Source organism: Thamnophis sirtalis, unplaced genomic scaffold (assembly GCF_051295495.1).
Source record: "Thamnophis sirtalis isolate CommonGarterSnake01/CBP01778 unplaced genomic scaffold, rThaSir2_p1.2 scaffold_2, whole genome shotgun sequence".
Classification (NCBI taxonomy): Eukaryota; Metazoa; Chordata; class Lepidosauria; order Squamata; family Natricidae; genus Thamnophis; species Thamnophis sirtalis.
The window spans coordinates 112,672,380-112,692,020 of NW_028261382.1; the positions used below are offsets into that span (position 1 = coordinate 112,672,380).

General features: G+C 39.5%; 2 protein-coding genes across 3 annotated transcripts in view; one reads left to right on the forward strand and one right to left on the reverse strand.

Moving 5' to 3' along the window:
- SQLE (squalene epoxidase) overlaps window positions 1–8,082 on the reverse strand; it is a 32,475-nt gene extending 24,393 nt beyond the window's left edge. Inside the window, exons 1-2 of the mRNA XM_087706691.1 lie at window positions 7,785–8,082; window positions 6,394–7,515 (exon numbers count right to left, since the gene is read on the reverse strand). Of these exons, the coding sequence (XP_087562817.1) occupies window positions 6,394–6,678 (285 nt within the window). The 5' untranslated portion in view covers window positions 6,679–7,515; window positions 7,785–8,082. The remainder of the gene's footprint in view (window positions 1–6,393; window positions 7,516–7,784) is intronic.
- A 709-nt stretch (window positions 8,083–8,791) lies between these two features.
- BBS10 (Bardet-Biedl syndrome 10) lies at window positions 8,792–18,268 on the forward strand. Of its 2 annotated transcripts, none has more exons than XM_014052727.2 (2): window positions 8,792–9,037; window positions 13,970–18,268. In XM_014052727.2, the coding sequence occupies exons 1-2, from the start codon at window positions 8,847–8,849 to the stop codon at window positions 15,912–15,914; spliced, it is 2,136 nt and encodes a 711-aa protein (XP_013908202.2). In that variant the 5' UTR covers window positions 8,792–8,846; the 3' UTR covers window positions 15,915–18,268. The 2 variants fall into 2 exon arrangements, with proteins under 2 accessions (XP_013908202.2, XP_087562818.1); XM_087706692.1 differs by lacking the exon at window positions 8,792–9,037 and adding an exon at window positions 10,299–10,376.
- Window positions 18,269–19,641: the final 1,373 nt, after the last annotated feature.

Sequence of the window (19,641 nt, forward strand, 5' to 3'; positions counted from 1 at the left end):
CGCCCCCATCTATTCTCTGTCTCCCAAGTCACAGCTGATCGGGAGGAAATGGGGATTTTGCAGTATCCTTTCCAGAGTTGGTATTCAGCAGGTTCTGACCAGTTCTGGAGAACTGGTAGCAGGAATGTTGAGTAGTCAGAGAACTGGTAAATACCACCTTTGACTGGCCCTGCCCCATCTATTCTCTGCCTCCTGAGTCCCAGCTGATCAGGAGGGAATGGGGATTTTTCAGTATCCTTCCCCTGCCACGCCCACCAAGCCACACCCACAGAACCTGTAGTAAAAGTTTTGAATCTCACCACTGTAGTATAGGTAGTCCTGAACTTACAACAGTTTGTTTAGTGACCGTTCAAAGTTACAATGGCACTGAAAAAAGTGATCTATGACCATTTTTCACACTTACAACCATTATAGGATCCCCATCATCGCATCATCAAAATTCAGACACTTGGCAACTGCTTATATTTATGATTGTTGCAATGTTCTGGGGTCATATGATCACCTTTTGTGACTGTCTGACAAGCAAAGTCAATGAGGAAACCAGATCACTTAACAACCGTGTCATTAATTTAACAACTACAATGATTCCCTTAACAACTAAGAAAGGTCATAAATTGGGGCAAAATTCATTTAACAAATGTTCTCAGCAACATAAATTTTGGGGCTCAATTGTAGTTGTAAACTGAGGACTATCTGTAGTCAGACTCAGTTTAAAGCAATTGAAATTCTGTGTCACATTTAACAACTGTGCATGAGGGGTATTTTGGACATAATACGTTTGGATAACCATAATATCTACCCCACAACCTAAGGTAAAAAAAGAGGCAAGTATCTAAAGGCAGCATATGTGGGACCACATCACTGCACATATAAGGCCACTTTTGACATTTGAGCGCCAAGAAATGAAATCTGACAAAAACAGGAAGAAGTCTCTGATTTCAAGGGTCAGGAATTAGATTTTTCAGAACACCGGTACAGTAGCATAGTAAAATTCTTGGCAATTTCCCCTCTGTTTTCTGGCCTCTTCATGTTTAGAAATTCTGCCCTTAGGTGGGTAGATTGTTTCAGATAATTCCAAATGCTATTTTGTCAGATATTTCTGTTTCGAAGTCTAGGTAAACTGGTTACATCAGAGTTCTAACATATTACTTGACGTTATCTTGCAAATATTTCTTCCTATGAGACTCTATTTCCGGAAATAATTGCAGAGTTACATAAATAGTCCTTTGGGCTATTCCCATGCAAATAAGCAATGTTAGGCAGAGTGAAGGAAAGGAATAAGCAACCGTAAATCAAAGTAAGATAATAAAGATAATAAAAGGAGCTACAGCTGAAACTGGTTTATATTGCCATTTACTAAGCCTCTACTTTTTATCTAAGCTGCATAAACAGAGGGACAGAAGCAAGATCACGTGAAGTGTTAATACCACTTTATAATGCCTTGGTAAGGCCACACTTGGAATACTGCATTCAGTTTTGATCGCCACGATGTAGAAAAGATGTGGAGACTCTAGAAAGAGTGCAGAGAAGAGCAACAGAGATGATTAGGGGACTGGAGACTAAAACATATGGAGAACGGTTGCAGGAACTGGGTATAGAACGAAGGACTAGGGGAGACATGATAGCAGTGTTCCAATATCTCAGGGATTGCCAAAAAGAAGAGCGAGTCAAACTATTCTCTAAGGCACCTCAGGGCAGAACAAGGAGCAATGGGTGGAAACTAATCAAGGAGAGAAGCAACTCAGAACTGAGGAGAAATTTCCTGACAGTTAGAACAATTAATCAGTGGAACAGAAATTGCCTCCAGAAGTTGTGAATGCCCCAACACTGGAAGTCATTAAGAAGATGTTGGATAGCCATTTGTCTGAAACAGTATAGGGTTTCCTGCCTAGGCAGGGGATTGGACTAGAAGACCTCCAAGGTCTCTTCCAACTCTGCTATTGTATTATTGTATTATCTTTAGCTTGCAAACCACTTTTGCTTCCATCAAAGCCGTAAGCACCACTGTACACTGCCTCTTGTTCATTTTTCCCTAAGCCTCACCTTTCTCATGGATCTTAGTTTCACTCTGTTGTTCATCATCTGTGTACAGCTTGCAATCTCTCACTCCATTTTGTTGTCCCCGTGCAACTATCTTGCATTAATTTTCAAATTTGCACTTCTTATGCAACACAACCTATCCCAGATGGCTGTAAATCATTCAGATTGTCAGACAACAACATGGCTTCACATGCATAGCAAAGTTCAGGCATATACATGTTCCCAATCAGCACAGTTCCAACACCATAAGAATTCCTTAAACTTCAAAGGATAAATATATTAAATGCCACGGGAACATCATACATCCTTCTTGTCCTCCCATTTGCTAAGTGTTTCCTTCACTTTCAAGCACACTTCACTTCCATCATATAAACACTTATGATACCCAGCAATCAAATTCAAGCTTCTTTGCTTTATCCTACGTTTTCTAAATCAATATTTCCTAAACATTTTGCTTTACCTTTGCAAATGTAAACATTTACATTACCTTTGCTAAGACCATGGCAAGCAGGTTGGCATACATTCCTATGGAATGATTAAAAATAAAACGCACAAACACTTTCAAAAACATTTAATTAGAAGAGCGTTATTGCAAAACTGGCTCAAAATTAAAAAAAAACCACTATGTGAAAATCCCAAATTGGCTATCGGCAACAGAAAGGACGATCCATCCAAATTTTATAGATATGAATAAAATGCAGATACAAAGACATAATTGACGGACAGGGAAATTTAAAAACAATTGAAGAATTGGCAAGACAAAACATGAAAGTTGACTGGCTAACCTACTTGCAAACCAAAACTAAACACAATAATGATACTAAAATATATGACATCAAAACAGAACCACATGAATTGGATAAAATAATTCATAGCTCGGATAGAAAAATGATAGGGAGAATATATAAATTTCTCCTGAAGCATAAAATGGAAGAGGAAATCGTGAAAGAACAAATGATAAAATGGGCACAAAACTTTGGCTATAATATTGAATTGAATAAATGGGAAAAATTTTGGGAACAAACTTAAAAATGATACTATCAGTTGCATACAAGGAAAATCAGTACAAAATGTTTTACAGATGACATCTGGCACCAACAAGGTTAGCTAAAATCTCAACAAATACCTCCCCAAAATGCTGGAAATGTGAATCAATACATGGAACATACTACCACTTATAGTGGACCTGTGAGGAGGCTAAAAATTTTTGGAAAAGGATCAAAAAGTGGCTAGAGATAATAACAGGTGTTAAAATAGAATGGAAACCTGAAGTTTTTTTATTAGGAATAATGACTGCGAAATATAAAAAAGAAATTCAGTATTTAATATTACATATAATGACGGCGGCAAGGATTGCCTTTGCCCAGAAATGGAAAAACAAATTAATTCCAAGCTAAGATGAAATAATAAGAAAGGTTATGGACTGTGCTGAAATGGACAAATTAACAAAAGAAATCCAGGGAAAAGAAGAAACAGAATGCTACCAGATATGGGATAAATGGTATGGGTGGATGGAGGAAAGAAATAAAGATCAATGAAGGAAGATAACAAAGTCCAAAAATAGTAGTTAAGGAGAATTAACACATATATATGTATCCAAGTGGTTTAACGTTACTAGAGATAATTGTTGTAATATAGTTCCTTGTGTAGGTGTGTGTCCTCCATGGCCCAGTTCATACTAGGGCTTGCAGAGTCACGCTGAATCACACAGGAGAAAACAAACTCCTAGAACGCCATAACATCAGCCAATATAGCAGACAGAGGAGTAAGATAAGAGGGTTAAGAATGGTGAAATATAAATGAAATGTAATAGAAGGGGAAACAATATAAGGTGAGCGATATCGATTCGCAATTGCTATTAGAAGGAACAGGAAGCCCCTGTTCATCTTGTATTGTGTAAATGTGGTGTACGTCAAAGTTTTGTGTGTGTATATTTTACATGTTTGTAAATAAAATGTAAAACTATTTAAAGAAAAAGTCTAGTCGAGTGGTTCTTAAACATTTTGGTCCCAGGACCCCTTTCCATTCTCAAAAATAATTGAGGCAAAGTGTTCTGGTTTACATGGGTTGTAGTTGTCGATATTTACATTAGAAATTTTTTTAAAAAACCTTACAATATTTATTTGTTTGACTTTACAGATCTGTAGGGCTCCCCGGGATAAATATTGAGAAACCACTGTTCTAGTCTGTGAGCAGTTTTGTTGCTCTTACGGCAACAGTTCCACATTCCAGCTCTGCCAGATCTATATCCTGAACATACAAGAATGTGACCTTGTTCTGGGCATTGCCCAGCGTTGACTACCATGATTAAGTATCTCCCACATCTACCTCTGAACAAGTGTTTGTCACCTCTGCTGGCCAAGACTTCTTCACTTAGAGATATTGTGACAGTACAGGTAATTCCCAACTTATGGTCATAATTGGGACCAGAATTCCTCTTGCTAAGCAAGTCGTGGCCAATTTTATAACCTTTACACACAGTTGTTAAGCAAATCACTGGAGTTGTTAAGTGAATTGAGCAGTTGCTAAGCGAATCTAATTTCCATTAACTTTCTCAGAAGCCATCTGAGAAGGTCGCAAATGGCGCTTCTGTGACTGAAACTGTCGTAAATACATGCCAGTTGCCAAGTGCCCAAACTTTGTGCCTTTGACTATGAGCCTGTTGCAACACTCATAAAGGTGAGGACCAGTGTTGTAATTATGGTGGTTAAATGAGTGGTTATAAGTCAAGGACTACCTGTACATGGGACTTTCTGTTTCTCTAGCACTAACTAATTGGGCCAGCTTGCAATTCCCATCATCTATAACTAACAAACACAGTATATACTGAAAATTAGAAACCAAGAGACTGAGGAAAGGTTTATGTTAAATTAAATGATGTGGGAATCATTGTTTTTTCCATTCTTCTGCCTTCAAATACTGTATGTTGGGACAACTTCTAGAGTTCCCAGCAACAAATCTTTTTTTCCAAGAATAGTCATCCTAAGACTTAAGGTGATCTGGAAAAATCACATTGGGAAAAACTTGGCTAGATTTAGATCAGGGTGTCAAACTTACGTCATCATGGCGGCATCACATGACGTACCGGGATTTTTCCCCCTTCGCTAAACTGGGCGAGGGCAGGGCCAATATGTGATGCATCCAGCTCGTTGGCTGCAAGTTTGACACCCAATTTAGATTCAAACTCTGGTGGGGTTCACACACAAACATTCATGGTTTATGTAACCATAATTTACCAAACTGATACAATACAGGATATTGAATGATAATTGAAAATACACTAAGGTAAAATGTGATTACTTTGTGGCAAATTCAACCAAGGGGACTTACTTGCAAGTGAATTTAAATAGGTAGTCTAGTGGCTGCCTTGTGTGTATAACTGAAATTTCAAAAGAATGTGCCTGTTATTCCATAGTTGTAGCCCTCGGCCTACCAAGCTGAAATAATTGGCTGGGATCTGAAATTCTAGAATTATACAACTGAGAGACATTCGGTAAATTCAAGGTAAAATTTCAAAGCTCAGTTTTATGTAAGTGAACATTTCTGTAGTAGTAAAGCCATGTAAAATCCAATGAGGTACCTTCAATTTTAATTTTGCAATAGGTATAGGTATAGGTATAGGTACTTTATTTGTATGCCGCCCTTTTCCCTGGGGGGACTCAGGGCGGCTCACAGTTCAGAGGGAAGGGAGGACAAACCAGATTAAACACATAAGACAATACATCGTTAAAAGCACAACATTCATACAATTCGGGTGGGGTTGAGGTCTTTAGCCCCAGGCCTGTTGGGACAGCCAGGTTTTAAGGGCTATGCGGAAGGTCTGGAGGGTGGTGAGGGTACGAATCTCCACGGGGAGATCGTTCCATAGGGTCGGAGCTGCCACCGAGAAGGCTCTCCTCCGCGTGGTTGCCAGTCGACACTGACCGGCTGATGGAACTCGGAGGAGGCCTAATCTATGGGATCTAATTGGTCGAGTGGAGGTGATTGGCAGTAGGCGGTCTCTCAAGTACCCAGATCCAATACCATGAAGGGCTTTGTAGGTGACAAGTAGCACCTTGAAGCGCACCCGGAGATCGACAGGTAGCCAGTGCAGCTCGCGGAGGATAGGTGTTGTGTGGGTGAAACGAGGTGCACCCACGATCACTCGCGCAGCCGCATTCTGGACTAGCTGAAGTCGCCGAATACTCTTCAAGGGCAGCCCCATGTAGTAAAGTTCATGAGAAGCCTTCTGGAACACAAATTTGTAAGAGTGTTTTCACAGCCATCCTATGTATTTTGTCCACCCCCCAATAAAAAACAAACAAACAAGGAAGACTATTCTCTTTCAAACTGTTCAACTAAAATAGAGCATACCTTCCTGGTCTTCGTCTGCAGTTTCTCCAAGGAATCCGTGTGGGATTTAGTCCAGAAAAAGCCAACGAATGGCAAGGCAGCAAGGAAATTGGAAAACATTCCACAATGAGGTTTCTGCTTGTTCTGTGGCTGGGGTCCCCACGATCGGTACCAATAAGAGAGCATCAAGCCGAGAGAAAAAAACACCATCGTGGAAATAAGCACCTCCTTGTTGGCATAACTTAGCAAATCTCCACATTTTTTGTAGACATAGATAAAGGAAGCAATGCCCAAAAAAGTCCACATTGTGAGGGCTCTGTTTTTATATGTCCAAAGATGTACAAAATTGCTTAAAAGATTTTATAAAGACCAAAAAAAAAAAAGGCACGTATAAGAAAAGTCAAAGCACTTCAAGGCAGTTGCAGGAGCTCTGTCTTTCATGAAGAACCATTTTGTAACACAAAGCTGTCCTCCTCCACTCGGGACACTAGCCACAGTCTAAACTATGTATGCGTAACTATATACTAAACAAAACTACAGTATGCCATTTAGGGCACAGCTTTCCAACACTTGCTTGCTTAAGAATAAAGAAGGTGCTTGTTACATTTCCTAAATCAAAGGATAGTTTTGAGGAAACATAGCTTTCAAGGATCCCTAGTTTGGTCTAATAAGAACACTGTAGGTGTTTATTACACAGTATAAATAGAAAGCTAGAAATTTATTCTGCCACGTTCTCTCAAAATGCCTATGTCCATAAATTGCAATAATGTATAAAGCTCATTCACCTTATCCTAATTGTATTTATGTACCACCCATTTGATTCAAAATTCCTTTTTGGTCACAAAACCCTTCCACCAATATCTGAATGCAGATACTTTGTCAAAATAATGGATGTACCTCTAGAAAAGTTACCACTTATTTCTTACTGAACAGTCTGTAGGGCTGGGTGAAGATATATATCTCTATCTATCTATAAATTTTAGGGTGCCTGACCCTTCATCCACCAAGAGTGGATGAAGCTAAAATAACCACCTTGGTGCTTGTTTGAGAAAGTAAAATATCCAGTCAAGCCAGTATGAGAAAAGTGTTGCAGTCCAACATGATGGGTTTTCCCCTTCTTCTTCCTAAATACTTGAAAAAATCCTAAAAGAAAAAAGAGAATTGATTTTTTTAAACAAAAAAAAAAGTAGAAGAAAAGCTGTCATTCAAACCAGGTGGAGCCAGCCCTCGATGGAAAGCATCAGGTTCGATTCCATCGGTCTCCCCCGGGGCTGGTCCCATCCAGGTTCCTGACCGTGAGGGCTGGGGATGATGGAAAGGTAGTCCAAAGACGAGCCCGCATTTATAGGAATGGGTAGGAAGCAAGCCCGCACATGACCCAGCCAGGTAGAGGCTTTAAAATAAATACCTACATCTACAGAGGACTGATTGAGAAAACGAGGTGGGGGTTTTTCTTGGCCTTTCCCCCCGTCTCCGATGCGCCCCCAAAAGCCCAAACGGGACAAGCAGAAAAAGCGATTTGCGTCTTCTGTCCGTTGCTCTAGGATGAGGTTGCGCCCTCTTCTTCTCCACCCCCACCGCCAAAACGGGAGAAGGAGAAGATCTGGGTCCCCCGTCACGGCTGGTCTTCCTCCGCAGGGCTCGCCTCGGCTGCCAACCGCCTCCCCGCAACGAAGATGCGCCGGGCTCCCGAGGATGCTCCAGGAGAAGCCGGGCGAAAGATCGCGCTGCAGCGACCGGAGGAAGGAGGGGCGGCGCGGAGGCCATATGAGAAGGGGGGAGGAGTTTATGCTAATCGCCGCGCGCCTTCCCAGCCCCTCTGGCGCGCCACGCTCAGCCCGCCTGGCCAATCGGTGGTGCTATGCCGAGATGGCCTTATGAAGCTCCGGCCAATCGGAAGGGGAAGGAGGCGGGATTAACCGTTCCTCAGGAGCCTAGTGCGATATGACGTTGGAAGCGCGCGAGCGAGGGCTGATGGTTGCCATAGGGACGGAGACTCGCATCCCCTCTCGTGCAGCACGCAGCGAAACCCCTCAAAAGGGATTGAACTTCCCGGGGGGGGGTCGGGATGCGCTCCTCCGAGAATCGCCTCAGTGTATTTCGGGATTTCTTAAAAGATGTTTTCCACAATATCATTGTTAGAGGGACGTGGAGGGGAGGGCCAAGAGAGAAGGATATTTATTGAAGCAATTCTCGAAAACGGCTCCACAATAGATGAAAAAAACCTCCCCCCCCCCTACAACGTTATTCTAGAGAAAGGGGAAGGCGCCCCTCGTTGCCTCGCAGGGAGGCTTTGACTTCATCCACGAGGAGCCAAGCTCCGGCGAATTAAACGGGGGGGAAAAACGGTTTAAGCTCCACCAATCAACTCCGCCGAGTGGTTCCAAGTCCTGCCAATCACGAGCGCGGAGGGCGGTGACGTCACTGTTGGCGGATCTCTCGCTTCGCCTGGACCTGATCGGGCCGCCGTTGCTATGGCGACCTCGGCGCGCTTGGAGCTGGGGCGCTTGGCCCAGGAAGCCGCGGCCCTGGCGGGGGTCGTCCGCGGGTCTCTCGGCCCCCATGGAGGACAAGTTCTGCTCACCCGCCCCACGGGGGAGGTCCTGCTTTCCCGAGACGGACGGCGTGTGCTGGAGGCCCTGAATGTGGACTCGCCAACGGCCAGGTAGCCACTTTCCGGTCGAATGTTTACATTAAGATTAACAAGAGTTGGAAGGGACTTGTAGGTCATCTAGTCCGACCTCCCGCCCAAACGTGTGGCCTAGGTTCTCTTTGCGGCTCGGAGAGCCTGGCCTGGGCGGCTCGGAGAGCCTGGCCTGGGCTACGGGAGCAGGAGACAATGGATATTATATAACTCCCCACGAAGAAAATACAGGTAACTCAAGTTACAACAGTCAATTTAGTGACCATTCAAAATTACAACTGCACTGAAAAACACGACTTTTTTTCACACGGCCTTCACAGCATACCCATGGTCGAGGGATCAAAATTTGGATGTTTGGCAGCTGGTTCATACTTATGACGGTTGCTGTGTCCCGGTCATGTGATCCCCTTTTGCGACTTTCTGACAAACCTAGTCAATGGGGAAGCCAGATTCACTTAGCAACCATGTTACTAACTTAACAAGCGTGGTGATTCTCTTAACAACTGTGGCAAGAAAGGCTGTAAAATGAGGAAAACTCACTTAGCAACAAAAAATTTGGGCTCAATTGTGGTCGTAAGTCAAGGACGATATATTAAACCACAAATGTGCATAAAAATATCAAAATAAGTACAGAACCAGGATCAAAACCATTAAGTATAAAAACCATGCAGTGATGAGCCCCACCTGCAAGCATAGCGTACCACCCTCCAGAAAGATGTCCCGGAGCTCAAGAGGGTTAGAAAGATCTGATCGTGTCAGGATCTCAACTTCCTAGTTGGAAGGAGAGGGGGGAGGAATATAGAAAAAAATTCCATTAGAAGGCAGTTGAATAAGGATGGGGCCAAGAGTGAGTTGATCCAGAGAATAGCCATGGCAGGTTAAATGATCAAGCCAGAGCCACAAAGTGTTGTGGCCCACCAGCAGTAGCAGTCAGACAGTGAGGAGGTTGGGGAAGAGCATGGGCCAGTCCTGGAAGCTGGGGAAGACTTGAACAAGGGCTCTGCGTCGGATGCAGAGACAGGGCTGAGACTGTCTGGCAGTGATCGCGTGCCTACGGAGCTAGACAGCAGTGAGGCAGAGGAGCAGCTGGAGCCTGTTCCCAGTGTGTGCATGCGCAGAGCTGCCAGAAGAAAAGAACAGCTCAGAAAACAGGGAGTAAAGTCACAGGTGGAAGATGATTGGCCCCTCCCATAGGAAATAAAAGAGGAGCGAAAGGGGAGTGGGATTTTGCAGGAAAAAAATTGTTCATTCGGTTGTTAGATTTGTTTCAGGAGTCCATGAATCTCACTGTGCCCAGCCTTTCCTTGCACAGCACCTCATTTGGAAAATATTTACATGGCAGCTTTCCAAGCTAGATAAGGTTTGTAGTCATAAATATTCCTTTGAAAGACTGTTTGCCAGGCCTTGCTGAATGCAAATGAGAGAAATTCCCATTCATTTAATAAAAAGGGTTTTTATTCGGGGCCAGGAGACTGCCTCGTGCTTTTTGGGGAAGCCTAGGTCAGAACATGTAGGACCATAGAAGTGAAACTTGTAATCTTGAATCTTGAGGATCCCAGGTATCTCCCATCACTGCCTGGGCTAGTACAGGTAGTCCTCGACTTACAAACAGTTAATTTAGTGACCATTCAAAATTACAACGGTACTGAAAACAGTGAACTATGACCATTTTTCACACTTATAACTATTTCAGCATCCCCGTGGTCACATGACTTACATTCAGATACTTGATAACTGGATCATCTTTATGACGGTTGCAGTGTCCTGGGGTCATTTGATCCCCTTTTACAACCTTCTGACAAGCAAAGTCAATGTGGAAGCCAGATTCACATAACAACCGTGATACTAATTTAACAACTGCAGTGATTAACTTAACCAATGTGGCAAGAAAAGTTTTAAAATGGCGCAAAACTCACCTTAACAAATTCTCATTTAGCAATGAGAATTACTAAATGGGGTCAGTTGTCGTAAGTTGAGAGTACTATGTGTACTTCCAAATGTTCTTTATGGACAACTCTATATAGAACTCGTTATTTTAAACCAATTAGAGGATTATTAGGGTGTGAGAGATGGTGAGCAAGGCTTCCTGATCCAAGAATGGCTACCGCTGCATACCAGACTTAACTTTGCAAAATCCCTCCTTGTGAGAGTTGCCATCTCATCAAGCAAGAGCTGGATTTCAGAGGAGATAGTCCCTCCTTTGACTGTAACTGCACCTTCAAGGAGGAGGAGAGCATCTGTAAGAAAATATCCCCCATTTCAGTCCCCCAGAGATGGTCCAGAAGGATACTATGCCCAGTGGCTTTGAAAGTTGTTGAGAGTTCAAATAAGGCCAGGAAAATTGCTCTTCCCTCATCCTACTTTGAAATGTGTAGCACCTGAAGGTCAGCACATGCCGAGCCTTTCTTTCCCTTACACAATCACAAACTATGATTTATAATCACATAAATATGTGATTGGATAATGATGATTATATGATTATACAACTGTGGAATTATTTACTAAGACTATTACTATTATTCTTCTCATCCTTCCTAGTACCTATCTCTTCACACTTATGACTATAACCATGTTGCTTGTATCTTTACAATTTATATTGTTCTATTTGTTTCTTAGTATGGTTTGCTTGCTTATTAGTAACCTATATATCACTAAGTGTTGTGTCTTACGATTCTTGATGAATGTATTCTATTTTATTTTCTTTATGTACACTGAAAGTATATGCACCAAAGACAAATTCCTTATGTGTCCAAATACACTTGGCCAATAAAGAATTCTATAAAGTTAAGCCAAAACCAGGCAAATCATTTTTGCGGTATTATTGTTATTTTAGTTTCAGCTGAGTTCTGGACCAGAATTATCTAAACACATTTTATCCTCTCCTGTGATGCAAACCTGGAATTCGATTATGTCTCATGCCATGCAAATGAAATGTTTGCCTATTAATTGAATCTGCTTCACTGGTCCTTTTCAGTCACATAGGAATCATTTTTAGTATGCAATCCAAGTATATATTAAAGTACACTATTTTCTTTATGAAATTTATTTTTATGTGATTGAAAATGGTTAATGAAACAGCTTCAAATAAGATTATGCCATGCAAGCTAGAAAATCTGAGTAAACCGTTTAACTCAGGGGTAGTCAACCTTTTTATATCTACCGCCCACTTTTGTATTTTTGGTAGTATTAAAATTTTCTAACCGCCCACCAGTTCCACAGTAATGGTGATTTATAAAGTAGGGAAGTAACTTTACTTTATAAAATTTATAAAGCAGAGTTACAGCAAACCCCTGGCGCCCACCATGAAAGCTGGAACGCCCACTAGTGGGCGGTAGGGACCAGGTTGACTACCACTGGTTTAACTGAATCACAGTTAATATGCTGTGTGAGCTAGGAGTTCACATTTAGTGCTTTGTTTGAGCATCATTTATTTTACACTGTTCCTGTGCTGCTTCACTCATACAATAAACACAAAGCCATAAATTCATACAGTCACAATAGGAAAATAGGACTAATAAACCCAGGTAGTAATATATATATATTATTTATTTATATTCCATATTTCTTAATTGCTCTTTCCCTTGGAGGGAAACCCTTGGAAAGATTGCTTCACACCAATGAGAAAATAATATTTTCAAGGCCTTTTGCTTTTTATATTCTTTATTAATAGAAAACAATATATATAGCTCAAAACTGAATCATCAGCAGTAATGATGTTATCTAGTTGGATAATAAAAGTCTGTGAATAAAAAATAAGCTCAGAGCACCAAGGACTTCACAATTCTTTATTAAATTTTTATTTTTAACATTCTCATGAAAATATATAGATCTAAAATACATTATTCTGCCTCTAAAGATGGAAAGAAAGATGGAAATTTATCACTACATGGTGAAAAGGCCACTGAGCAATATAACATGTACTCACACAAACTAATCTTTCCTGTTCAAAAGCAGGAATAGACAATGTTGTCACACAAGACACGGCTCTGACAGAAAAGTAATTTCACCATCTCTGGTTACAAGGCAGAACTTGACTTCTTCCTGAATCATGGTGAAAGCTTAATACTACTATTACCTATAATTTCATGCTTGCCTGAGGCAAAAATTATAAGAGCTTGCTGTATTTTCTTAGTCATCATTTTTAACTAAAGCAAAAGACTCCAAATGTATGTGTATATCTATTTATTTATTAATTGTATATGCTTTCTATCAAGCAACTCTGGGTAATATAGAAATTTTTTTAAAAAAACAGTGTCAAACTATATAGTATTTTTTATTTATTTTCTTAATATAATTTATAGCTGCTTAATTCCATGTGACTTTAGATAACATTCAAATATGAATAAGAAAAATTAATGTATTATAGTAAAAAAAATTAATTTATCACACTAGCATTTTTTAAACTATTCAAAGACCTGGAAATGCCTGAAACTGGAACACGAAGGCCCTCTTGCACATTATATATTTGATTGTGGATTTTGCAGTATTGCCATTGTTGCTATTATTTCTTCCCACCAGAACAGCCTTTGGACTGCATATATAGCTAAACTAAAGCAATCTAGGAAATCATGCTAATAATTGTTGCCAAATATTTGATTCCCTGCTTTCCCAATCCTTTCCTACTGTCTTGAATGAAATATTATATTTAAATTCTTATTTAATCAACAACTCCCCAAGGTCTGTTTTTCTGCATAGTCTCTGGTAGTTCCAAACAAATCAATCTTTTCAAAGGCATATATGCTTAAAATGATTCATTTCAGCTTGTGCATGAAATCCTAGCATGAAGATTCATATGTAAACAAGATAATTGTGTTTAGCAGTCTTTTATAGATTTATATGGCTCTTGTCAAGAACTGTCTTTTGGGCAGAAATTGGAGCATTTTAGATATTTTAGATGTTTGAAATAAACAGTTTTTTTAAGTTAACTATTGGTTTCTTCTTTGGTTTTCACAGAATTATGATAGCATGCATTTCTACACACTGCAATTTGTTTGGAGATGGCGCTAAAACCTTTATCATTCTACTCTCTGATTTACTACGACAGTTTGAAAAACTTAATAAAAGAGATCAAGGGAAATATTGCAGTTTGAAACACATTTCCCAGTTTCTTGTGAAGATCCAAACAAACATCCTGGACCATATAATGACACAGGACCTTAAGAAACATTTTTGGTCAATCTTTTCTGCTTCTGCTTCAGATACAAGACGGAATATGGAGTTAGTGTTAGAACCTTATTTTTGTGGGAAAGTAGGAAGTAACAGACAAATGTTCCTAACTCATTTGACATGTGATTTCTACTTCAAAGTTACAGCAGGTAAAAACCAGAATGAGGCATTGTACTTGGTGAATGAATGTTTTGCAGAACTGCATACCACTATGACAGGCCTTCCTTTTTCAGATTCCAGGATCCTAGATGGCTTACTACTTCACAGAGACTTTGCCGTATACTGTCCTACAGAGGGTGATAAAAAAATTATAATAATAACAGAACCTATTCACTCCTCTCTATCTGAGTTGGGTATAGAAGTTGTCATAACTGCTGAGAATCAATTCAAGGCATCAGAAACCTGGATTACAAAAAGAACCGAAACTCTTCTACAGCACATGCAAGATAATGACATCAAAGTAATACTATCAGGTGTAAAACAGCATGATATTGTTCATCGCTACGGCAAAAATAATGGCATATCTATTGTAGACTGCTTGTTAACAGAGGAAATCTCTTTTATTTGCAAGATTACCGGAATTTCACCTTTCAAACCATCTTTGGATAATATTAACCATGAAATCACTCAAACAGCTGTAGCCAAATTTTGCCAGCCCTTCCACCTTGGAACCAAAAGGTTTGTTCACATTGGCTTTGCAAAAACCTCTACCATCCAGCTTTATTGCATGATTCTCTGTGGACCAGTACATGGAGTTACAGAGCAACACGCTTCTGCTTTTCGTGAGGCATTCAAAATGCTACAACAAATGTTTACAGCAATTCATCTTCCTCAAAATTGTGACTCAGAATTGGAAAACCACAGTCTTCTGAATAGTCTGAATAAAACTCAGCAACATTCATCTCCCCATCAGACATTATTTCAGGAACACAATGATTGGAGAACATTTCAAGCCAACACCAAGCATCTTGCACCTTGTGGGCTTAAAATGGAGAAACACTCTGCATCTTTTTCTGTAGTAGATGAAAATGCGCTGCATTCATCCAGTTATAATTCCTCAACCATAGTCATGCCTTCTGTTGACTTGATGCATGGTATTAAGAGCTCATTATTCCAGAAAAGGGACGATGACTTAGTTGACTGTCAAACGGCTTCTTTAAAACCGAAAGTTCAAAAAGAAAGGTTGCAAATGACTGAGAACGAACTTCTTGAAGATAAACAGCCTGTTTTTAATATAGTCGATAAAAATGTACAGCTGCAAGTTAGTACTGCCAGGTGTGCCAGGCTGCTTAAATATGAGGAGAACAATCAAAGGGGTAATCAGAATTACTCTGACTCTTGCATAGAACTGGGGTCAGTTCTGCCAGTAGGAGGGCTCTTTGAAATCCTGCTACATTACTATCTATCTAACTATGCAAAACAATGTCAGTCCTCAAATACATCCATCATTTGTTCTATACTTGCTGATGTATTGCTAAGTATTCCAAAAACTCTCTGCATGACACAAAAAAGGAATGCCTTTCCTCAGCTCTGTCTCCAAGTTACTAGTGCCCTCAAAAGCAATCAACAGCTTCTACCAAATCAAAAGCTTCTAGAATCAGTTTCTTGTAAATACCACTTAATAGCTTCAGTGCTTCAGTGTGCAGCTCAGTTGCTTAGTGTTGACTTAATCATTAGCATTAAAAGGCTACCACAGAAAGCTGAAGAGAGTGACTCAGAGGTTGATGGGTAAATACCACTTAATAGCTTCAGTGCTTCAGTGTGCAGCTCAGTTGCTTAGTGTTGACTTAATCATTAGCATTAAAAGGCTACCACAGAAAGCTGAAGAGAGTGACTCAGAGGTTGATGGGTAAAAGCAGACTGCTCATGCACTGGTGGGAACCTCCTCCATCTTGTTTGATTACTTTTTTTTCCTTTTATCCCCTAATTCTTAATGAAAGGATCCCAAAGGAGAAGAAAGAGAAATAATATAACCATATTATTCTTCCTTCTTCAGCTTTCTGATGGCTAGCAAGGACTTCAAAATAATCAGCTTTTGGCAGAAGTGTACTCAGACTTATTTACATTGCCTCAAAGTCCATGCAGTGTGTAACTTTGCATGTGTATAAATCAAAAACAAATCTGAACTGGGGGGCATTTGATACCCAACACGGGTATCAGTGACAGACAAAATATGTCCTTACCTTTACACACAATCCATTGACTAAAAGAGTCCATAATAATTATATTTTCCCCGAAGGACCAGTAGGAACACATTACCGGAAGTGGTTCCTTATAAAGGCAACCTTTATTACTTAGGATGTGGGAATCAAACATATCAGTTTTGCATTTGCTCAGTTTATTTACGCATTAAATCTGTGTCATGGCTTTCTTCTAGGTGTTGGAGGTAGTGTCCATATGTCTCTGCCTTTTTCAAACAAGAAATTATGTGGGGTAGGTTTGACCGAGAGAATGTGATTGGCCACAAGTCCCACAAGGATTGGTCACATCTAATACAGTTGCATTCAACTATAAGCTCTTCTAATAATAAGCTCCTGGTTAAATATATTTGATTGTTTCTTGGTTGTGGAGAAATCAAAGTTCCCCATTCCCATAGCATTGGATTTCCCCAAATTATTCCGAATCTGTTTTGGCTAGGAAAGCATTCAGTGTGGGTAGTTCAGGAGTGGCTTGCTGGGAAAACATTGATGAGTGTGAATGTGATAACCTTAAACAAAATGTCTCTAGTTCTCTGACCTTGAGGAAGCTTAAAACAGGGAAAGCTAGATTTTCTTTTTCATAATCTCTGAAAATTTAGTATTGTGAAATGTTACTTCTTCGTAAGGAACCACTTCTAGAAATATTTGTTCTTCAGGGAAAAATATAATCATTAATGCCCCCCCACCCCCCCGGCCAATGTATTATCTCAGTGTGTAAAGGTAGGGACATCTTTTATTTGCCACTGACTCATCTAGTTGGGTTGATTTTGTGCTTTTCTGCAAAGGTAGGAGATCATGAGAAATTGAACTATGAAATGGCAGCAAATAATTATGAAAACTAGTCCGCATCTAATACCAGAATTACGGAGAAAGGGATTAATGGATTAATCACTGTGAGTAATCTGTTCAGCATAAACATGCTCCTAGAGTGTGGTAAAACATGAGTAACTGAACCATGATAATCTGGTTGCATGGGTTTAGATACTGAGTTATAAACTGATTCACCATTTAGATATAGATGAAATTCACACCTGGGGATTTGTATATAATTATGAAATATTTGGTATTTAAATACCTTGAATTTAAATACATTTGGAATAATAAAAGGCTGCCCATTTCATTTTCTGATGGAATGCTTTTATTCTTATCTAGGTTTCACATGGCAGTAAATGCCCTTTTCCATGAAGATCAACTTAAATTTTAATACTGGGTTAGGATTTCAGCTAGTTGTCCAAAGCAACAAACTGGTGTGTGAATGTTTTACCTATTTATACTGAAGTCATGACCACCAAGCATATTTAAACTTATGGAGCAAGTTGCCTTTTACAGATTAAATAATTCTAGCTTTTCTAATTGGGAGATCATTCAGTTTGGTTTTCAGGTTGCGCATAGCATTTTTAAAAAGAAATCTGCATTTTGGTTCTACTTATTGGATGGACGCTGACACCCCCTGTTGGATACAAGTTGACTTCACAATTTACAGTTTTTTTAAATTTAATTTATTCTGCCTTTATTATTTTTATAAATAATTCAAGGCAGTGAATATATGTACTATTCTTTCCTCCTATTTTCTCCATTTTGAAGTGCTTTGTGTTTTGAAATTTTGCATAACAGTAATAACCAGGGCAGGGAACATACATTTGTAAAATTCTAAAGAGAAGTTCAAATAGGCATCAGATTCAAATCCAGATGATCACATAGACAAATTGGTATGTTTCCCATAGTAATGTATAGTTTGTCAAAGGCTATTTTATTACGTTTTTTTAAATCCTGTCTATCCACATTGAATATTTTCTTTCCCTTTCTTCCCTCAATTGTGTCAATTCAAACACTGTATAAATTTTATGAATTCAAACACTGAGGTTGTCATAAAGGAGAACTTGACTGACTACAATAACTTGTTTTGTTTTGGTGGAGTAGTTCAGGAAGTATTTAAACTAAACACTTGTCTGGGAGAGAATGCAAGAGTAGCTAAGTGAGGACCAAATATGTTGTAACACAAATGTATCTTCTTGCCATTTATAATGGTTAACCCTAGAGGATAATGTGTCTAAAACTCCAGGGTTGGAAGATTATTGGTGGATTATGGATGGATTATGGTGTCAGCCTTTACTGACAGGAGATTTTTGAAGGTTCTTAGATACAGTTTCTTCCAAGCATTCTCATCTGTACACATGATACCTCAAAAATTAAAAGTTAGTCATGTTTGGCCTGCAAGGTGACAGATAAAATAATTTATATTCATACTGTAGTATCAGACTCCATGATTTTAACAGTTTTAGGCCCCTAATCCAAATCCTCTCTGACTTTTGCAAGGCACTAGTAAACAGAAATTAAATTGCAATTGTTCAGATTCCAAAGATGGCTATGGGAGGACCATTAGTTCTTAAAGCTAGAAAACAACAGCAAGGTATACTGTAATGTTAATATTGGTATAAACGGGTCACAAATGGCTCTAGCATTATATATTCTCCCCTAATCTCACTTATATTTCCAATTTACTCCTGATTCACGCAACCAACATAATCTGTAGTAATTGGAAGTCTTAGAAGGCACCCAACTCAATACTGCTGTGACGTGTAAAACTTCCTTAGCAGATTTCAGAATCTTCAGTTAACAGATCCTATACAGATATTTACACTGTCAATAGGCATATAAATTGCCAAGTGGGACTGGATATAGTCATCGTATCTTACTTCACTTTAAACAGCTAATTTCCATCTGATATTTTCAGGCCCAGTTCTACATGTCACTTCTCTATTGAGAATTGCATGAACTACAATGGTTTGTGAAAGAGCACAATCTCCTACACAAGTCTAGTCTGGATATTAGTAATAATCACATAATGCTAAGTCAGTAATTTAATCATAGTGTATAATGTCTATACAGTTATATTAATCAAATCCGTGCATAAAACCAAACCATCATGGATACAGTGTCAAATCATTATGATATAGGATGAAGAAATGCAATCTAAGCCTTTGTCTTCACCATTGGAAACTCTTCCAAAGTTGATAATCCATATCTGAAATATCATTTTGAGGGAAACCTGTGTTTGCTCATTATCTAGCACCAGGCAAATTTAGTTGATTGATTTAGAGGTGAAGGCATTCTAGCCTGTTCACTACCTGATTTTAATCTGGTAACTGATCTGCATCTTTTTCTGGTTTAGGTTCTGCTTATTTATTTTTCATTTTAGTCTCTTAATTCCATCTGCTGCTCTGCAGTCTTTGCTGAAAAGCAGCATGGAGCATATTTAAT